The sequence below is a fragment of the Primulina eburnea genome, chromosome 3, assembly GCF_022965805.1.
Source record: "Primulina eburnea isolate SZY01 chromosome 3, ASM2296580v1, whole genome shotgun sequence".
Taxonomy (NCBI): domain Eukaryota; kingdom Viridiplantae; phylum Streptophyta; class Magnoliopsida; order Lamiales; family Gesneriaceae; genus Primulina; species Primulina eburnea.
This window is the reverse complement of record NC_133103.1, coordinates 47551663-47572979: the sequence shown is the minus strand read 5'-3', so window position 1 is coordinate 47572979 and position 21317 is coordinate 47551663. Positions and strand designations below refer to the sequence as shown.

Below are 21317 nucleotides of genomic sequence, written 5' to 3'. Positions count from 1 at the left end.
CGTTTAGAAATTGAACAGAAAAGATTATCTAGAGTTGGTGGCTTGGCGCAATCAATCAAACTCATGATTGATGGAAAAGGTAAATGTGGATATCTCATTAGAAAAATAAATGAACCGACAACCACCGAATCAACACAACAAACAAGGAAATCTTAAAATTTCGTCATGACCGCCAGATTGATCAATTCAATGGGAACTTCAATTGGGAAAACATTTCCGTTTCTTCCCAATGAAAAAGAAGTGTGGAAGAGTTCACAGATGCAGACTCGGTAGTGTCCATCTCTGATAAGAGATAAACCTCTAGTTATCATACTTTCATATGGGGAAATCTTGTCACTTACAGAAGCAAAAAGAAAAATGTGGTGACACGAAATATTGCAGGAGCTAAGTTTTGAACCATGACAAATGGAGAATGTGAGATTTTGCGAATAAAAATGGTATGTCAAGAGCTAAATAGATGCCAAGCACCAATGAATGTTGTATTGTGTTGATAAATCTGCAGTAAGCATTGCAAACAGCCCAGTCTAGCGTGATTGTATTAATCATACTGAACTTAACAGGCACTTCAATAAGTAGAAACTAGAGAATGGAATAACTTCCATGCCATTTGTTAGTTCTAAATAATAAACTATAGATATCTTAACTAAAGCCCACTTCAAACCAAAGTTCGAATTATTGCATATTACTCGCCACATTAACAAATGAAAGCTTGAAGTCCGACAAAAAAGATCAAAATCAAGCACAAATCAAGCATAGTAATTAGTATCCAACAACGATAAACAAATCCCAGCAGTCACCAAGGAGAGACAAGCTTATAAACTACTATAATAAAACAATGCGATTGGGGCAAGAGTTAGAAGCAAATATGCACACATATAAATATTTGCTTCTTTAAAAATAAAACACCGACAGTGCCACGGTGGCAGTTTGGTAGTGGACCCCTACTTATTTATTATAAATTAAACAGCAATAAATGAGAAGGAGATTACGCCAATACCTCTTGAAGAACGCCATTACAAGATTATGATCAAAGTTCATAAGAGCCGAGACATTCCTTGAACAATTATATAGTTTTAGAACAAGAGCATAAGAAAATCTGATCTACCCATCTTGAATAATCGCCCAAATAAGATGATTCCACCGAAAGATACAGGATGCTAAATTAAAACTTATGAAAGTTCTCAATAGGCACATATATTATTTAAAAAAAAAGAACATTGTAAAGTTAGTTAATTTTACAATATTGTCAAAAATATTTCTGTCAACGAAGCCAAGCACTCATTTTCATAGTCTCCAATTCAGTCACGTTCCTTCACTCTTTTTATGGCAAAAAAAATCTATTTTTGATAATAACTTTATAGGTAAAACAACGGCAAGTATTCCAATAAAATACAACATTATACACTAGAGTATCCATTTTCAAGCAACATATCTAATCCTTGTAGAGTTTTACAAAATTATCACTAGGGCACGTCAACACTAAGATTGATTATTGCAATCACAAATTTGTTGATCAAGCTAAATAAACGGTAAAAACAATGATAAATGAGGTAATTTTTTTTCAGCTTTGCATAAGATCCTTGTAAAACTCGGTTGAAGTTCTATAAAAATATCTTTACTTACTATCTAGCAATTCATACTCCATTCGCGGAGGAAGAGCATGCTTCAGTAGTTCTGTGGCTGATGGACGATCCGACGGACTTGCCGACATCATGTGCCGTAGTAAGGATGCTTGTTCTGGAAATTCGTCAACCCAGGTAGAAGGAAGATCTCCTTTCTGTTTCAAATCAGAAAGCACAATATGCCTCTCCATAGCAGTGTCAAATGGATGCCACAACTCAAAAAACACAACTCCTAAGCTGTACATGTCAACCTGTACATAGAATGATGGTTCATAAGACTCGAAGATAACTGGAAAAAATTATCCAAATGATTAAACTTCAACCTTCTCATTAATCTTAGGCCATCCTTGCTCTATTTCTGGTGCAGTGTAGAAATAAGTTCCAACTTGACCAGTTCCATCAACAGATAATCTAACAATTTCAGCAGCATCTACATCTTGATCCAATTGCTCCAGCTTCAAAAACTTTGCTGAATACAAGACAACCATTCTGTAAGTTTCAACTAAAATTGCTGAAGTCAGAAGTAATATTTCGAGTTAGAGATGTTATGTTCAGATGAATTGCACGGAGAATATTTGAAGGTATGTGATTCCATTTCAATTATTTCCACTTTCAAAAGTTATGAATTAAAAGTCCTTAAAGTATGGTCGGCAAGACATGTATTGCCTGTGCTAAGCGTTTTTTTGCACTTCGCATTGAAGTGTGCTTGCGTGAAAAATAGACTTTTTTTCAAAAAAAGCTTCTGATAGAAGTGAAATTGCATTTAAAGTGCATTTTCCTGCTCTGTTTACAGGATTTTTTTTTAAAAAAAAAGAGCACAAAAAACCCAAACATCGCATCGTTTTTTACCCATCGCCTCTGCCCTTGTGTCACCTTTGCCCTTCGCCCTCGCATTTTAATATTTGATATTTAAAATATGAAAATGAAAATAATTTCAATATTTGATATCTTATGTTTCATATTTTAAAAAACTAGATTTGTTTTTATTTTTTAAAATATTTTATTTATTGCATTTTACTTCTACCCAGGACACTTGATTGATTTTGACAACTAATCTCTCACCTTAGGTGCTACTCCATGCATCTTTGTTTTCAAGTTCAACTAACATATAAGCATCATTTACAGTAACAATCGGATTTTAAAAACAAATTTCGCTTATTCCGAGGAAGGTGGTCCGCAAGGACCTCTATTAGTAAATAACATAAAAGAAAAGCTACACATATGATGTGATAATGCTAGAACTACTTGATTTACAAAAGAAATTCCATAAAATCTGACGAAAGATGGACCAACTCAATGCAATATTTTGTGACAAGCTAGTAGCAGCCTCTTACCAAGTCCAAAATCCCCAATTTTGATGTCATTGCGGGCATCGAAAAAGATATTATTAGGGGTCAAATCACGATGAATAATTCCTTGTGCATGAATATGTGCCAGGCCTTCCACAATTTGGCGGAATAAATGCCACGCAAGTTCCTTATCAAAATGATTATAGGATTCAAACATTTGCCTCAATGTCCTTCAGAAAAATAGATCTAATAAGGAATAAGTCAACAATACATATCACTGAAAATAAACTTGGGCAATTCAGGAAATTATGAACATCATCAATATAAAATAGAATTTACAAAAACAAGCAGCACATAAAAATAAAGAATGATGCATATCACTGTTACCAAATGACTAGTTGGGATACTGATTGCTTAGTGCATTTCATATTCCAGTCAAGAAAAAGTTCTAGACTACTCCATAGGAGAGCATGCCCACCCCATGCAATGTCTATAAGGGAAATGTAATTATAGTTTGCTCATAGTTAGAAACTTAGAGGCTTGGCAGATATTTGAAAACAGTATCCTTTGTAATCGTACATGAGGAGAATCAAAACACTTCAAAAACATAAGCATGCATTTGGCACAATGTTCCATCCATCAGAAAACTTGTACAACTTGGTGATCCGAAGATTCTAGTGCTTCGGGACATGTGATCTTAGTACTTAGTTGTGACATAAAAACTGGCAAACACAAATCTCTACGTATGAGAACTTCTTGATATTTTGGGGAGTGAAAGCATTTGAAGAGGAAATTGGAAAGAAGCTACCTAGGACAGTATTCCATTTGAATATAAAGGTATGTTGACTCAAGCTTTTGTTCATGTCCAAATGGGTCCGAAGAACTTGCGTCCCTATAGCTGAAACTAGAGCTCATATCAGTTTTAGTACCCTGTGCACTATTGACAGGGCTTCCAACAACTCCTGTTTCATACCAAGCCTGAAAATTTGTTTTAAAGAAAGTCACAAAAGTCAAATTCACATATGTATCAAAAGATTTAAACTATGTTATCTGTTTACATTTGGATTCATCATAACGTTGTAAACAATGGATTTAGCTACCAAAGCCTAAATGCAAATGAATGATACAGAAATAAAATGAAAAATCACTTCCAATTGAATAATTGATATGCTTCAAGGACATTACAACCTGGTAATACCGTACAACGTGTTGATGCTGCAACCGAGAAAGCGTGGCTACTTCCCTAACAACAGTATCATAGTAGGGTTGCAACATATAACAAAAAAAAATTAGTCAGGACACAAACAATATTATGGATAAAAATGAATATAACCAGAGGCGAGTGTCATTCACAATAGTCAAATGAGAAATGTTTGTGTAGAAAAGTATATTGTAAATAATAAAAATATTTAATTGGATTTTTTCTTATTTTTGATAAGATTGACATGTATCAATTACTTGATTGTATAACCCATAGTTGTAGGAATATTCTATCCCATTTATTCTATTTATTTAAGCATCTTGTATTGTAATAAGTGTGTCGTAAAAGCAATAAAATATCTTTTAAGTTTTTCCTCAATTTTACAGCTACTGCTTGATTTCTTTCATGGTGTCAGAGCTATGGTTTACCCTAGTCTGGTAATATCTTTCCTGCCCTTTGACAATGATTCTGCAATGGCTTCAAGTTCTTCGTCAGAAACAAATTCCACAAATACCCAAACACCGCCTCCGGCCTCCGAGTCTGTAAATCCAAGGGGGATGGACAACGGGCCCTTTCAATTAACCGTTCACAAATAGAACGGGAAGAATTACTAAGAGTGGGCACAATCTATCAAACTCATAAGCGAAGGTAAAGAAAAGTATAGGTAAGAGTGGGCACAATCTATCAAACTCATAAGCGAAGGTAAAGAAAAGTATAGGTATCACTCTGGGAGACAGAAAAAGCCGACCAAAAATCCCAAAACTTTTTTTTTGAGTAGAAACAATCTTTTATTAGATTGAAATTAAGGTTTAAAAAAGCGGATAAGCAATCCACAAAATAATTAAAAAGAGTACAAAATAACACCGCCGTTATCACGACCAAACATATTTCCAATCCCTAACTATATCAGAGATACTAAGATGTTTATATTCTGTCAATAACACCGACCAAACCATCGATCTAGTTATACTCTGAATCGCTTTGATCGTCTCCATCCCTTGCTTCCGGCGGACGGCCGGCGACGATTAACAGTCGCAGTTCTTAACCCCTTCACCGTCGCCCTTCATCCCTTTATCGTCCCGAACCCTACCCTTTTAACCCAACCCCCTTATCGTCGTCCTTCTTTCCTTCTCATTCCGTTCCCTATCCCTTCAACTTGTTTTCTTTCTTTTTGGCTTTGGCCTTTTTCTGCAACATTCCCTTACCTAGTTACTCGATTTCAGGCGCAATGTTTAAGGGATTGAATAGAAACCAACTCAAATCTAGCTGTGAGATTAAGGTTGAACAAAAACTGTTCTTCATTAACAGGGGTTTGAGGGGTAACACAGTTGTGTTGACTGAAAGAACCAGAAATGCAAGCTACGTTCTGGAGTTGACCACGGAAAGCTTAGAATGGATAATAGAAAAACTGTGGGACTACATTCATAAACCACAATCCTGTTCTTCTTTCAACAGATTCAGAGGAAAAGAAGGAGTGGTATCTATGCAGAGAATAGTGAACGGGCGAGGAAGCTACCTAGAAATTTTCAAATTAATTTCGAGGGCCAAGACTCAGCGCATCATCATTCCAAGTGGCAGATTCAACGGGGGATGGAAATGGGTGGCAATCAATCTGTCCAAATTTAGGATTAACAGTAGGGTTAATGCACTAAAATTCAGAGTCAGTAAAAAGTCAATGGAACAACATCAGAAGAGGCTATATGTTCGGCAGAACGATAGTGTTGAGGGATTTTCACAAGTGGCAGCACTGGATCTATTACCTGATATCCAGTCTAAGGATTGGAGTAAGGCTATTATCATCACAAGGGATTGTGTCAATACATCGTGGGAACTTGTGAGAAAGACACTTGGAAAGGCAGTTCAAAGTACCATTGAAATGTTTCCATTTCAGGCAAATAAGGCAGTTTGGTGGCCTCTTAATGGAGAGGACGCATTGTTCTATTTGAGTCTGGGAAAATGCTTTATGGAAAACAGGGTCACATTATCTTTTCAGAGATGGAATCAGGATATCAATAGAGTAGAGGAAGTGTCCGAATGCTGCAACAGTTGGATACGATTAATAGGAATTCCGTGGGATTTATGGTCCAAAGAGCTGTTCAAAAGTATCGGTGATCAATGCGGAGGATTGTTAGGAATCAGCCACGATACTGTTCTACTTCGAGACTTATCGGCTGCAAAAATCAAAGTTGTGGGACTCGAAGGAGGATTCATCAACACAAATATTCAGATATCAACTGCAAAGGGTCCGTTGAACATTCGCATCATCGTGGATACAGTCAAAGTATCAGAGTATGAAAAATATGAAAAAAGATCTTACGCTCAAGTGGTGATCAACGGAGCTAGAACCATGACAGGCTGGGGTATCAAGAAAGGAATTAAAGACAATGTTTCCGAGGCAGAAATGCTGAATGACGTCCAAAAAAGGCAAGAGGATAACATCTCAACTAAGTCAGTCGTTAATCAAGAGAAACTCCTAACGTTGAATAAGCATTATGAGACAGTGAACATGCATAGAGTTCAAGAGACAAAGGGCCATAAGATTGAAGAGAAGGTGGATAATTCAGGAAATCGAGGATGTGCATCAGAACCGGGGTACCGTGGGAAGTTCATCAAGATCCTCAAAAACGTAAAGCCGAAAGAAGAGTATCAATTTCAAAAGGGGAATATTGAATCCACGGAAATAATTCAACCTCAACAGATCAGTCAGCAACAAACAGAAAACGAGCAGTGCAATGTTGAAAGGAAATTTGAGCATGTCTATCGTAGGAAACAATCACGCACACTTCAAGAATCATTCAATGACCGGAATAAAGAAAACTAAAAGACATCAGTTTTCGAGATTGATGATGATACAAATCAAGTGGAAGTCGGGTTGTGGGAGGATCAACTTCATACCACAGTAAGGGAAGACTCTTCAGAAGATGGTCGAGCATTCAGTGATGCTGACAGCCATATCTCTGACTTCTCGGACATGTCAACAAGAAAATCGATGGAATTTGATGACTTAGGCAACTTCTTTGAAGAATCTCCGAGAAAGGTATGTAATTTACCAATCCATTCCGATTCTAATCACTGTCCTTCTCGTTCTCTTCCTATTCCGGTTTCTTTCTTAGAGTCGGGGGGAGGGGTAGGGGATCTAAGTGAGAGGGGAATTACCTCAGATGCTAAAAAGGAGGGTATTCTGGGAAATAATCTCAAAGGGTATCAACAGGGGATGGTTGTAGGTGAGAAAATTTATGGTATGGGGAAGCGGGGAGTTAAATGCGCATATGAACATGAATGCTTAGGATTGATGGGGGTTCAGAAGGTGGAAATTACCAACAGTGATGAGCATGGAAGGATGGTGGAAAGTGAAAATATTAGCAGTAACATCATTAAGAGGGACGTGGTGTTTAATCAATGAAACTCTTCTCATGGAACATTAGGGGGAGTGGATCAGCCACTCGAAGGGGATTGATCCGAGCCATTATTGCCAAAGAAAAACCGGATTTGATAATTCTGCAGGAATCAAAAAGGGAGGTGGTCGACAGAAAATTCATTTCTAGTATATGGAGGTCGAGATTCGTGGAATGGGTAATTTTACCTGCATTGGGTAGGTCTGGGGGGATAATAATTATGTGGGATCCAAGGGTTTTAAAGGTTAAGGATAATTTGATCGGGGAATTCACTGTATCAATTCATATTCAAAACGATAGCAAACAAAATCAGCAGAATTGACAAGATGGAGGGTGAGGGGCAGGGTTCGGAAGGGTTAGTAGATGAGAGGAAAGAGGCGAAATTAATGCTAGAGGAATTGACAAGAAGGAAGAATCAGATAAACTATCAAAAAAGCAAGGTAAAATGGATCAAAGAAGGGGATCAAAATTCAAAATTTTTCCACTCAATCCTTAACCATCGTAAGAGTAAATCGACTATAGACAGACTAGAAAGAAACGATGGATCGATCACCGATTGCGAGGATGAGATTGTTTCAATCATAACAGATTTTTACAAGGAACTATATAGTAAACCGGCGAATAGGTGTTGGGGAATTGAAGGTGTGAATTGGTGTCCAATTGAAGTAGAAATGAATAATCAGCTAGAACAAAGTTTTTCGGAAGAAGAGGTGAAGGATGCTGTCTTTAAATGTGATGCGGGTAAGAGCCCAGGAGCCGATGGTTTTACCTTGGGTTTTTTTCAGGATTGTTGGGAAATAATCAAATCGGATGTAATGAAGGTTTTTGAGGAATTTTTTGCGAATGGAATCATAAATGGCATTACTAATGAGACTTATATTTGTTTGATTAGGAAGAAAGCAGAATCAAACAAAGTGAATGATTTTAGGCCGATCAGCTTAATAACAAGTTTGTATAAGATTATATCGAAAGTGTTGTCAGAAAGATTGAAGAAGGCGATGGCTTCGACGATTTCAGAATCTCAAAATGCTTTTGTTGAAGGCAGACACATTCTTGATTGTGGCCTAATAGCAAACGAGTTACTAGAAGAGGCGAGGATTAAGAAGAGACAGGGGTGGGTTCTGAAAATCGATTTCGAGAAAGCTTACGACAATGTGAGTTGGGAATTTCTGGACTTTGTTTTGAGGAAGAAGGGGTTTGGAGCTAAGTGGAGATCTTGGATCACGGGTTGTGCATCGAACGTTTCATTTTCGATAATGATCAATGGAAGGCCAAGAGGTAAGTTTAAGGCTTATAGAGGTCTTCGTCAAGGAGATCCCTTGTCTCCTTTTCTATTCAACTTGGTGGTTGATGTGCTGGGAAGATTGATAGATAAAGCGAAGGAAACAAACCTAATTAAGAGGATCGAGGTCGGTAGAGAAATGGTTGACATATCTCATTTACAGTTCGCGGATGACACACTATTTTTCGCAAAGTATGAAGAACACATAACATTCATGGTACAAGTAGTAAGATCTTTTTGTGACATGTCGGGGTTGAAGATTAATTGGGAAAAAAGTGCGTTGCTGGGAATTAACCATGAGGACGATCGAGTGGAAAGGTTAGCAAGTCAATTGGGATGTGGTAAAGACTCTTGGCCGATCACATATTTGGGTGTTCCTTTGGGAGGCAAGCCACTGCAAGCCTCATTCTGGCAGCCAGTGGTTCAAAGGATGTCTAGAAAATTGGCTACATGGAAGAAAGCTTTTTTGTCCAAAGGGGGAAGATTGACATTGATACTTTCCGTTCTAAATTTCATCCCAATATATTACATGTCATTATTTAAAGTCCCAAGAAGTGTTGAGGAATCGATGGATAAGATATCAAGGAATTTTTTATGGGATGGGGCGGATCGAGAGTCTCATCTTCACTTGGCAGCTTGGGATCAGGTTTGTAAACCTAAGGAAAGAGGAGGGTTGGGAATTGTGAAAATCAGATTCAAAAATACGGCATTGCTTGGGAAGTGGTGGTGGAGATTCTTCCAAGAAGAAGGGACATTATGGAAAAAGATTATTGTTAGTAAATATGGGTTGCAAGATAATGAGTGGGACGCGGGTTTGGCAAGAAATGTAACGTTTCGATGTCCTTGGAAGTTTATTTCCCGGATATACCCAACTTTTAAGCAACACACTACAGTGAAGGTGAGAGGAGGGAATAGAGTTAGATTTTGGGAGGATTGTTGGGTGAGGAGTGTTTCATTCAAAATTTGTTTTCCTACTTTATTTCGGCTGTCTTCTTATCACAACATGCCTATCTCTTATTTCGTTCATTTCGAAGTTGCCTCTAGAGAGCAGTCTTGGGATTTCCATTTTAGAAGAGGGGTGAGAGATGAAGAGTTAGAAGAGTTAACAGAGCTTTTAGAAATATTACGTCTAGTGAGGTTAGTTGAGGGGGTGGAAGACTTTATTAAGTGGAGTGGGGGTCCATCGGGTTTATTCTCAGTTCGTTCCTTCTACGAGTCTTTCTTCTCCGAAAGTCTTTATCCTAAATTCAATCATTTCGTATCTATTTGGAAATCCCCTGTACCGAGCAAGATTCAAGTTTTCTCCTGGTCAATATCTTTGGGTAAATTACCTACCTCGGATACAATTCAAAGAAGATGCCCTGGGATTGCTCTGTCTCCAAGTTGGTGTGTTCTTTGCAAAAAAGATAGAGAGACACAGGACCATTTGCTGATTCATTGTCCATTCGCGTACTCGCTATGGGTTAAAGCTGTGCAAGAGATGCGTTTGCTGTGGGTAACACCGAAGACAACACAAGATTTATTCGGCATGGATTTGGGACGGATTACGGGCAAGAGGGGTGGAATATTGTGGCAAGTTGTGGTTCAGTGTATATGTTGGACGATATGGTTGGAGAGAAACCAAAGAATTTTCCAAGATACTGAGTCAAACACGGACAAGTGCTGGGAGAAGATTAGGATCAACATTGCCGTGTGGATTGGAAATCACAAAGAATTCAAGAATGTTACAGTTTTTGATTTACTTAGACAATGGGATTTTGTGTATCACTAAGTTTTAGACTTAGATTGTCCTCGTTTATGGGACAGTGGACTTCTAGTCAACTGTTGTATCGCTATATATTTTATCATTAATATAGTATTGTTTCCTATCAAAAAAAAATAACACCGACCAACTTGCAACCCTGAATTTTATTTTTTCTCATACTTCCTCCAACGACACCGACTTATCTTCAAAAATTCTCGAGTTTCTTTTTAGTCATATCAACCAAAATGTGCAATGAACAATCATAGACCAAAATCTCAAGTGTCTTCTCCCTACATGCCAACTTGGTTTCAACAAAAACATATCTTTTGCCGTCTTCGGAAAAATCCATAGAAAACCCATTTCTTGTAACACCTTCATCCATATGCTACATGAGAATGAACAGTGCAATAACAAATGATCCTGGTTTTCCTCTTTCATCCGGCAAAGACAACACCAATTCGGGCATAACTTATTCAATGAAGACATCGATTAGGATAACTTATTTGTTTCTTCCTACAACGAAAGGAGTATGGGATGTTGTGAAAGAAACATATTCTGACCTGGAAAATCTCTCACAAATATTTGATTTGAAGACGAGATAGTGGCAAACCAAACAATGTGATCGAGACATGACCGAGTACTACAACCAATTTAAGGGTCTGTGGCAAGAGTTAGATCTTTGTTATGATAATAAATGGTCTTTCCAATCTGATAGTGATCGTTTCCTGCAACGATTGGAGAATGATTGAGTCTTTGAATTCTTGGGTGGTTTGAATAGAAATCTGGATGAAGTCAGGGGTAGAAATTATTGGAAGACTGGACATCAAGAAGGTTGAAGGAAGGCAATGAGCGAGAAGGGTCCACATCAACCTGAAAGTTATGCATTAATTTCCCAAAAAACAGCAGAATACTTCTCGACTGAAAGGCCAGCAGAATAAGAAGGGAGAAAGAGTGGTGTGAACATTGCAATGCTCCGCAACATACAATAAACTTGCTGGGAGTTACATGGGAAACCACCTTACTGGTAGCCAAGGTCATTCAACCAATCAAACCGTGATCAGAAGGCGTATAAGGCAAACACGGGGGAATACATTAAGTCTGAAACCTCAGGAACAGTCCCCCTTTTTCAATAAGGAACCATTGGAACAATTGTATAGCTTTTTCAGTCCAAACAACTCTTATCCATGGCTTCCTCATGTTCTTTAGCTCAACCAGGTTACCAGGTAATAATTCCAAAGCCAAAACTTTAAATGTATCAACCACTCCTTGCCAATCGTGGATAATAGACTCCGGTGCAACCAATCATATGACAGGTTGCTCTAAGCTATTTTCTTCATACAGCCCATGTGCAGGAAATCAGAAAATTAAACTAGCTGATTCTCAGCCACAGCCGGAAAGGATCCACATCCATCTCCAATAAACTCACTCTCCAAAATGTGCTTCGTGTTCCTAATATTTCATGTAATTTACTGTCGGTTAGCAAAATTACCTACGATTTGAAGTGTTGTGCTGAATTTAAATTATGAATTTCAAGAACTGGAGACGGGGAGGCAATGCTCAGGAGTGTGTAGGTCTTTATTATTTTGAGGAAGGAAGCTTCTCAATTGAGCAACAGTTAGTTTCTCGTTTGAGCTGCGCATATCTGTTAAAAGATAAATATGAGGTTGAACAGTATTTTTTTAATATGTTAAAAGATAAATATGAGGTTGAACGGTATTGTTTTTAAAAAAACGATATGGTAGAAACACAGTTTCAAGCAAAAATTCAAACAACTCGAAGTGACAATGGACGGGAATATTTTAATAAATATTGGGCTCATTCTTTGAAGAAAAAGGGATTGTTTATCATAACTCTAGTATTGACACTCCAAAACAAAACGAAGTGACAGAAAAGAAAAATAAACACCTTTTAGAAGTGGCTAGGTCATTATTGTTTACAAATAAGGAACCTAAATACTTGCGGGAGGAGGCAATCCTCATTGTTGCTTATCTTATAAACCGGATGCCAACAAGAGTTCTAAATTTCAAAACTCCCTTAAATGTGTTCAAGGAAACCTATCAATATCACGAATTACCTCAGATCTGCCTTTAAAGGTGTTTGGTTGTGTAGCGTTTGTTCACATTTATAATCATAATGATAACTCGACACTTGAGCCTTGAGATGTATGTTTCTTGGTTATTCCCACACCCAAAAAGATTGTAAATATTTGGATCTAAAATCTGGAAAAGGAGATACCGATTAAGAATAGATATTTGATGATGAGAACGAGAAGACCATCAAGTCCAAAAATGATTTATATGTTAATTTTCCATTGTCTAGTCTAGAAGGAACAAATCCTCCTGCTATTGTCTAGACTAGTCTCATTTATATTCATGTTTCGGTTACTGTTTTGATCACCTTGAACAAGAGGATTTGTTCCTTCTAGACTAGGCAGCGAAAAATTAATATATAAATCATTGTTGGATTCGGTGATCTTCTCGTTCTCATATTCTTTTTTTTTTTATTAGAAACAATATTTTATTTAAATTGAAAGTTCAAGTACAGTGGGGCGGATGAGTGATCCGCAATAGCAAAAACATATAGCTAATACTAACTTCACGTCATTAAAAACTTGAATTCCCTAACAACATCTGAAATAGATAGGTGAATGAACTCTTTAGTCCTTGTGATTGTAGTTGCCACTCTGAACTTGATGAGCTCCCATACATCAGTGTCTTCCGCTTTCTTGTCATTGAAAATCCTGTTATTCCTCTCCAGCCAAATGCTCCAAAATAAGAAGTGAATCGTGACAAACCATAGGATGGTAGTTCTGTTTCCCCTAGGAATACCTGGATCGCTGGTGAACATATCTCTAGCAGTCATCGGGAACACCCACTGAAAATTCAGATCTTGCATAACCCTTGACCATAAGCTTCTTGCGTAAGAGCAGTGAATTAATAGATGATCTTGAGTTTCTTCGCTGCGTTCGCAAAAGGAACACCAGTTTGGGCACAAGTCGCAGGTGGGCCATCTTCTTTGCACCAAGTCCGCCGTAGGTAATTTACCCAACGCGACAATCCACGAGAAAATTTGTAACTTTTGAGGGACAGGAACCTTCCAAATATGATTGTAGCTTGGAAAAGCAGGAAACAGTTGGGTAGGAAAAAAAGAGTCGTAAAATGATTTGACACTAAACACACCCGTAGACTCCCCCAACCAAACCCTGTAATCTTCGACGCCTAGCTGAATCCTAACTGTATCTAACACGCCCTGAAGAGTAACAAACTCTTCCAACTCTCGGTCGTTTAGGTTTCTCCTAAAACATACATCCCATCGATATGTTTGTCTATCCTGGTGACTGACAACTTCTAAGAAACTCAAAATAGGTTTGTTTGTCAAAGTACAAATGCGATACAAAGAAGCGAAACGAACATTGAATGGAGTTTCCCCGCCCCCCCCACACGTCCTCCCAAAATCTTATGTAATTACCCCCTCTCAAAACCGAACCCCACATTAGTTGAATTGCCGGGAAGGTACGAGAAATGAATTTCCATGGGCATCTAAAAGTGGCATTCTTGGCCAAACCCAAATCCCACTCATTCTCTTGAAGGCCGTAAATGCTCTTTATCACCTTCCTCCACAAAGTCTCCTTCTCCTTTGTTCCTCTCCACCACCATTTTCCTAGCAATGCTCTATTCCTCACAACGATACTTCCCAAACCCAATCCTCCTCGGTCTTTTGGTTTACAAACCTGATCCCATCTCACAAGATGACACTGTTTTTCCCCGTCTAATCCATCCCAAAGGAAATCACGCATGATTTTTTCCATGATTTTTGCCACCTTTGTTGGGACCTTGAACAAAGACATGTAATAGGAAGGCAAAGCACAAAGAACTGATTTTATGAGTGTTAGGCGTCCCCCTCTTGACAAAAATGCTTTCTTCCAACTAGATAACTTTTTTGACATTTTTGATAGGACTGGTTCCCAAAAATCGAAAGACGTAGGCCTACCTCCCAAAGGTACCCCTAGATACACGATGGGCCAGTCGTGAGGTTTGCAGCCAATGTTTTGAGCCAACTGTACCACTTTCTCTTTTTCAATATTAATGCCCAAAATGACACTTTTCTGAAAATTGATGTTGAGACCAGAATTTTTCGCAAATGATTTGAGTAATTCCACAAGTGCAATGACATGAGCCTTCGTTTGAACCATGAACAATGTGTCATCCGCAAATTGGATATGAGATATCTCAATTTTCCCTTTTCCCACTACTAGACCTCTCACCTCGTTTGAATCCTTAGCCTTGTCTACCATCCTTCCCAAAACATCCACAACCAAGTTAAAGAGAAAAGGCGATAATGGACAACCTTGACGGATTCCTCATATTCAAACATCTATTCTTCAAAAGTATTCCCTCCATGGATAGTAGTGTTAAAAAAATGGTGAATATAGATGAGACTAGCCTGGACAATAGTAGAAGGTTTCGACAGGTTTGAGATATTTGAAAGGTTCTCCAAGTAAGGGTTTGTTGTTCAAGAAGAGTGATCAAAGAAGTGTGGAAGGTCACTGATGCGGACTGGGCTGGGTCTATCTTTGGTAGGAGATCCATCATGGGTATGGGTTATTGTACCTTTGTGTGGGGAAATCTGGTCACAGGGCAAAGTAAAAAAAAAAATGCCGCCAAAGTAATACAGAAGTTGAGTTAAGAGAAAAGGCAAATGACATTTGTGAGATATTATAGATTACAAGAGTGCTTGAAGAGCTAAACTGGAAGCTCAAGGTTCCAATTATAAATCTGCCATAAGCATCGCAAACAACCCAGTCCAACATGATAATACTAAACATACTGAAGTAGACAGACACTTCATCAAAGACAACCTGGAAACTGGAGTAATCTGCATGCCCTTTGTCACCACAGATATGTTGACAAAGGCACATTTCAGGACAAAATTTGACTTGTTTATTGACAAGTTGGGCATGAGTGATATTTATGCACCAACTTGAAGGACAGTGTAGAAAAGTAGAAAGATATAGTGTAAATAATAGAAAGGTTTAATTGGATCTTTTCTTATTTTTGGTCAGATTGAGGTGTATAAATTAGTTGATTGTATAACCCATAATTTTAGGAATATTCTGCCACATTTAGTCTATTTATTTAAGACTCTTGTATTGTAATAAGTGTGTCGTAAAAGCAATAAAATATCTTCTGATTTGTTCCTCAATTTCATGGCTGCTGCTAAATCTCTTTCAGTTTGTAACAAAATTACACAACAAAAAAAATAAGTAAGGGGTATCATTGAAAAGAAATCATACATTTGTTGTAGAACTATTCAAATAAAGGCAGAATCGGATGTGAAAAAGAACCCAGCAGTGGAACGAGAAACAGAAAATATAGAGCATCCAAAACAGAATGTAAAAGACGCAACCACAATCAGGTAACATATAAATTGAATTAATGTTAAGACGGAAGAGGTATAAACCATAAATTAGAAGGTGTCACAACTTTGTCCACAGGGTCAACATAACATCATCAAACACACAATTCTTCACATGCTTGATGCACATCATCACAACCTTTACATTTATGGTGTTTTTAGGCCAAGAGTTTTGATTAAACTTGTAGGGTACAGGTCAGCATTGATGGACTAGCAGCGTGCCAGTTCAAGATTGTTTCCCTTTTCAAGTACAACTAACTTTAAGTGAATACAAGTTCGGGGCTGACTTCTCAACAACACAATCAGCTGAAATATCCCAATCAAGTCCACGCTCATGCTTCTCAAACATGATCAATAAGCCAAACAGAAATTTCACACAAATATATGCATACTGAACAACCAATAATCAGCAGCATGGAAAACCAACATGTTAGCAGGAAAAGGCTCCACGAGTAGGCAATTATGCTTCTAAACAGTTGAGCAAGAGATTTTTCTCAAAGACTGTCAGAAGACACACCTCAATATGCGGTCATTTACAGGCAGGCTCTTGTCCTTTAACCTAATCTTCTTCACAGCGTACTGCCTGCCATCAAGCTTATTCTTGCATAACACAACATGACCAAAACCTCCATGACCTGTCAGAAAAATGTATTATTTACTCAAATGAATTTATAACACTGAAAAGGTCGTCAAAGGATCACACATACAAAAACTGACTCCAGGAAATCTAGAAACAATACAATTGGGACAGAATCAGAGATACTACTATGAATTTCGACAACAACAAAAAATTTATATCAACAAGCTGCATATGACACATATTCATTGGTTTACATGCAACAACGGCCTTGCTTACTACATAAGATTAACATCCTGTAAATACCGATATCAACAGTAGCCAGGGTTTTTTCAAATTAATACATGACGCGGTCACATATCTTATTGTAAATGAACATACACGCCAATGTCGAACTAAAAGTTGAACAGTCAAATTAATTTCAAGTACATTTTAAAATTAATGGAAGTAACATGCTGAAAAATATGCATCCGAATTAGATTAAAGAAATAAAAATAAAGTGTTCTCACCAAGTGGCTGAAGTTCCTCAAAGTCACCTAAATAACGGGAACTTAGAGTAGATGTATTTTGTGCTCCATAATGCGAAGCAGTTCTCCAAAATGGAGCATTCTTAGATGAAATCTGTAAAACATGACGCACAAGAATGTAATGAAATCATTGATTACATGGAGATCCAGCCCACATAATTCAGAAAATTGCATAATTGACTAACGATGTGCTTCCTAAACACACGATCAAAAATCTCGTCAAAAGATGATGATGGTTTGATAGCCAGATCTCGCACATCTTCAGAAACAATCTGGGAAAAATGACAGTTAGAGGCAAAACAAATAAAACAGACCTTGTAAGGTCTTTTAATAAATAGAATGAACTACGCACCCCTAGATCGAGGAGTTCAGATGTTATTCCGGGTAAAGCATCGGAAAGAGGTCCTTTAGGAGCACAAGCAACGCGAAGCAAGTGAGCCTATGGAAAGATATCTTAGCCCATATTTGCAGTGGATATCCACAGAATTGTAAAAAAAATAGCCAGGGACCATGAGAAAATCACCATGAGCATATCTCTTTCTGAAATCTGAGTAGGTTGATCATGAGCAACAAACTCAGAGCATAATGAATCTGAAACCTCATCATCCAAATAACCATACTCAGTTTTGGTCAGATTTCCTCTAACAAAGATATCCTGTAAAGCAAGAAAATATCATGTGTTAAAAGATGCAAAGTGCTTCAAAGCATATATCAGCTAAATAATAAGGAAAGAGAGGGAAGGGAGAGCAGAGAGCTTCTTTGTATCTAGCATGATCTCTCACGGCAAACATGAAGTAGGATACGATATATGAAGTATCTTGCAAAAAATAACTGATTAAAGAGAAAATTTAAACAAAGAAACAATTAAGGCAAGCTATAATAGATGAGTAAGACAGTAAATGCTGCAAAAGATGATGAAATTTTGTACCTGCCTATGTATTATTCAGAGTTTAAAAGATGTGACATTTCCAAAAGAAGTAAGAACTAATAATTTGAAGAGGTCATTTCGTCCATCAGTTTGGCACTCAATTAACTATAAAACTTAATGTCATTGGCCTACGAAAGAAAGATAAGTCTTTGCTTGCATGACAACAGAGCCTCAATTTCCCACCTACCAGACATAACAATTGCTCATATGATAGCGAAAAGAATGATGAATCCAAATCGAACGAATCACAAAGGCCTTAGAAGGCTTTTGCTAATTCTAGATTACCTAACCTGGGTTTCAGCTATCCTTATTTGAACCTCGACAGTTTCAAACTGCATGCTTGGATACGAGTATCAGAGTCATTATGGGAAACGCTTACTGCAGGTTCAATCTGGCCCAAATTATGCATTTCAGAAGAATATGTGCAAGCGACATAAACTCGTGAAATTAGATCATTCCACAAATCCTTCAAATGTGCATAATCATAACATGGTATTAAAGGAATGCTAAGGAGAAGGTCATTAGTACAAAGAGCCACCCATCTCTTCAAAACAGTTATGCGTGACCAGTGTAAAACTAACACATGCATGTGGGGAAGAATTATAAGATAAATATTGAATCTAGAGAATCTGTAATATGCTTGGGCTTTTTGAAGAAAAGTCATATATACTCATTAGTTACATAATCTGAAGTCTTTAATTTCTAATTTTATTTAGTCATGTAGGGAGTAAGTTTACGAGCAATCTCTTTCACAAGGAGGGTAATCTTAAATGATTATCCCCCAACATGCTACCTTCATGTTGCCAGAGGAGCCTTTTTCATCCAAGTCACTGGTACTCAAATTGGTACTTTCAGTCTCTTCTTCACTCTCTTCTTCAAGTGCACCTAGGTTAAGCGCGTGCTCATGTAAAGTACTTGGCTTATCGTTCTCCACAACAACCGACTCCATGTGCTTCTTTACTTGTTTATTCATATCACGATTTCCTTGTTTTAGACCTTCAAAAGTATGAGAGAGTACTGTTTTCCTGCTCTCATCCATTCCTAAATTCCAATGCCATGACTCCCCAGAACCACTGAAAAGATCCACGTGACTATAGACAAAAGCTTCACCAAAAGAGCAGATTGTGGCACTTGAGACAGTAGAATCCTTCTGAGAGAGCTGAGGACTCTTATCTGGTCCACAACTCAGAACCTACAAGAAGAAACCAATTGCGACAAGACATTATTCAAGTATAGACACACCAAAGCTGAATAAACAAATTCCATTCGAAGTGTAAATCTTGGAATAGATATCAAGTTGAAAAAATTCTTTGACATTCAAAAACAATAAAAAAAATAGCAAAGCAAGAGGGATATTAGTACAGGGTTTGTATCACAAAAGGACTGGAGAGTTCAGCCTCCACCAGGTGCAAGTTGGACAGCTCATACAATCTCTTGAAACTTTTCTAGTATCACAAATTTCTCATTGCATTGCCATCCGCAACAAATCTCATGTAATTCTATCATTCGACTTCATAAGTAATTTTTTTTTTTTTGATAAGAAACAAATTTTATTAATGTAGGAATTAGTTACATCAAAGATGCGGATGAGCAATCCGCATCAATCTTAAATTACAGTACTACAACTATCCGGTTTAATCGCACCGGACACATAACTCAAGACCATATTAGTTTCCAATCCCTGCACAAATCAGATACACGTAAATGATCATATTTAAGAAGGTTGACAGTCCAAGTGGCGACCCTCAATTTTATTCTCTCCCACACTTGATCAACTGACTCAGAAACATCTTCAAACATCCTTTTGTTCCTCTCCAACCAAATTGTCCACAATATGCCATGAATGATAGTAAACCAAACCTCACTCAATTTTTTCTTGAAAGGATACCACGAGTTGTCATGAAACAGATCTTTTGCTTGTCTTGGCACAGCCCATTGAAATTCCAGCTCTCTTAGCACTTGATTATCAAGTATTGTTGATTATTTTAGTACTTCCTTGCACTCCACATGTTGCGAATTAATTGACTATCTAATATGTTTAGGGCTTCGTATCTTATTCTTTTACTTACCAAGAAACATCAAATAATACAATTATCTCATCCGTGTATATTATTTCGATCACTTCATTATTATTTCTAATAGTTTTTAACAACTGAGCACATCTTTAGCTGATTAAATTAATCAAGTGCATGTTACTTCTCAGCTAATTAAATGTGCTGATTGAATCTTGAGTTCACTTTATAAAATTAAAAAACATTAATTTATCAAGTAATTAGTTTCTCATCACAGATCTCAAAATCATTAATACAAAGAGTTTATGTTATACTTTGGTTTCTTTTGGGTACAACTAATTTTTAATAGACAACAGTTATAATAATCTTCAATACAATGGCAAAAAAAAAAAAAAACCAATTATTAGACTCATTGTGAAGTTACAACTTCCCTTTGTTGCAAAATTTTGTCGCGAAAGTGATAGTTCTCATACCAAATTTCACTGTCATCAACTCTCCCCTTGACCGAAAGAATAAAAATCAGTTACAGGTTAATCGAATAACAATATGTATTCTCTCGTAACTGTTGTCATATTATTTCTCATTGAAAAACTTTTCCTACTAACTGTTCTCTCACTACGACTGATATTCCCTTGCACAGCCATTACACATCAAGACATGGATACCCCACCATTCTCCAATCCTCTTACAATGTCCACCAGCTAAAATAACATTTATCTTTTTGTTCTTTTGAGATTTTAATTTTTCATTCAATGGAGGATTTTAAGTGTTCACACTGTCGCAGCAAATAATTACCCATGTTTCTATGGTAAGAAATAAATGTAAATTTCCTGCAATAAACCAGAAAAACTAAGATCAATTAGGACATATTTGTTTACCAATTCACTTGGAATCCTTCGAGGATAAATTTCAGACAAAAATTCTTGGGCGGCTTCAACTAAATTGTAGATCATCACACGTCCTTCTCTAGCATTTGAATTTGCCTGCAATGGTTCCAACATGAATTTTAAATTGCTGCAACGGCGCTGAAGAGCTAAATTTTACAGGAAATATGGTGCATAAATCCACAGAAAATAGAAATAGTGTCATGAAGGACTAAATAGTGAAGAATTCTCACTCTCTCCTAATCAAATCCATTTAACAAGATTTCATCAGTCATTAAATGTTTAAAGTCCAGTAACATATATCTAAAATATATTTTCAAGGATTGTAAGTTCCATAGCATGTGAACTAATACTCGACTTATAAACTGAGCCGCTAGAAATTGTATAATTTACCTGTCATGCCATCGATTTGAGTCACCATTGCATTGGTTATTTATGAAT

The 21317-nt window shown here is 37.3% G+C and overlaps 1 protein-coding gene across 3 annotated transcripts in view; it reads right to left on the bottom strand.

Moving 5' to 3' along the window:
• Positions 1–21317, bottom strand: part of LOC140827724 (eIF-2-alpha kinase GCN2) — a 41205-nt gene that overhangs the window by 9045 nt on the left and 10843 nt on the right. For all 3 annotated transcript variants that reach the window (XR_012117020.1, XR_012117019.1, XM_073190512.1), the window contains exons 5-16: positions 20871–20975; positions 18774–19172; positions 17576–17707; positions 17405–17491; positions 17238–17324; positions 17035–17146; positions 16466–16583; positions 4100–4154; positions 3720–3889; positions 2957–3141; positions 1946–2091; positions 1624–1873 (exon numbers count right to left, since the gene is read on the bottom strand). Coding sequence is in view for 1 of the 3 variants with exons in the window: in XM_073190512.1 (XP_073046613.1) it covers positions 1624–1873; positions 1946–2091; positions 2957–3141; positions 3720–3889; positions 4100–4154; positions 16466–16583; positions 17035–17146; positions 17238–17324; positions 17405–17491; positions 17576–17707; positions 18774–19172; positions 20871–20975 (1846 nt within the window). In the remaining 2 variants the exon portion in view is untranslated. The remainder of the gene's footprint in view (positions 1–1623; positions 1874–1945; positions 2092–2956; positions 3142–3719; positions 3890–4099; positions 4155–16465; positions 16584–17034; positions 17147–17237; positions 17325–17404; positions 17492–17575; positions 17708–18773; positions 19173–20870; positions 20976–21317) is intronic.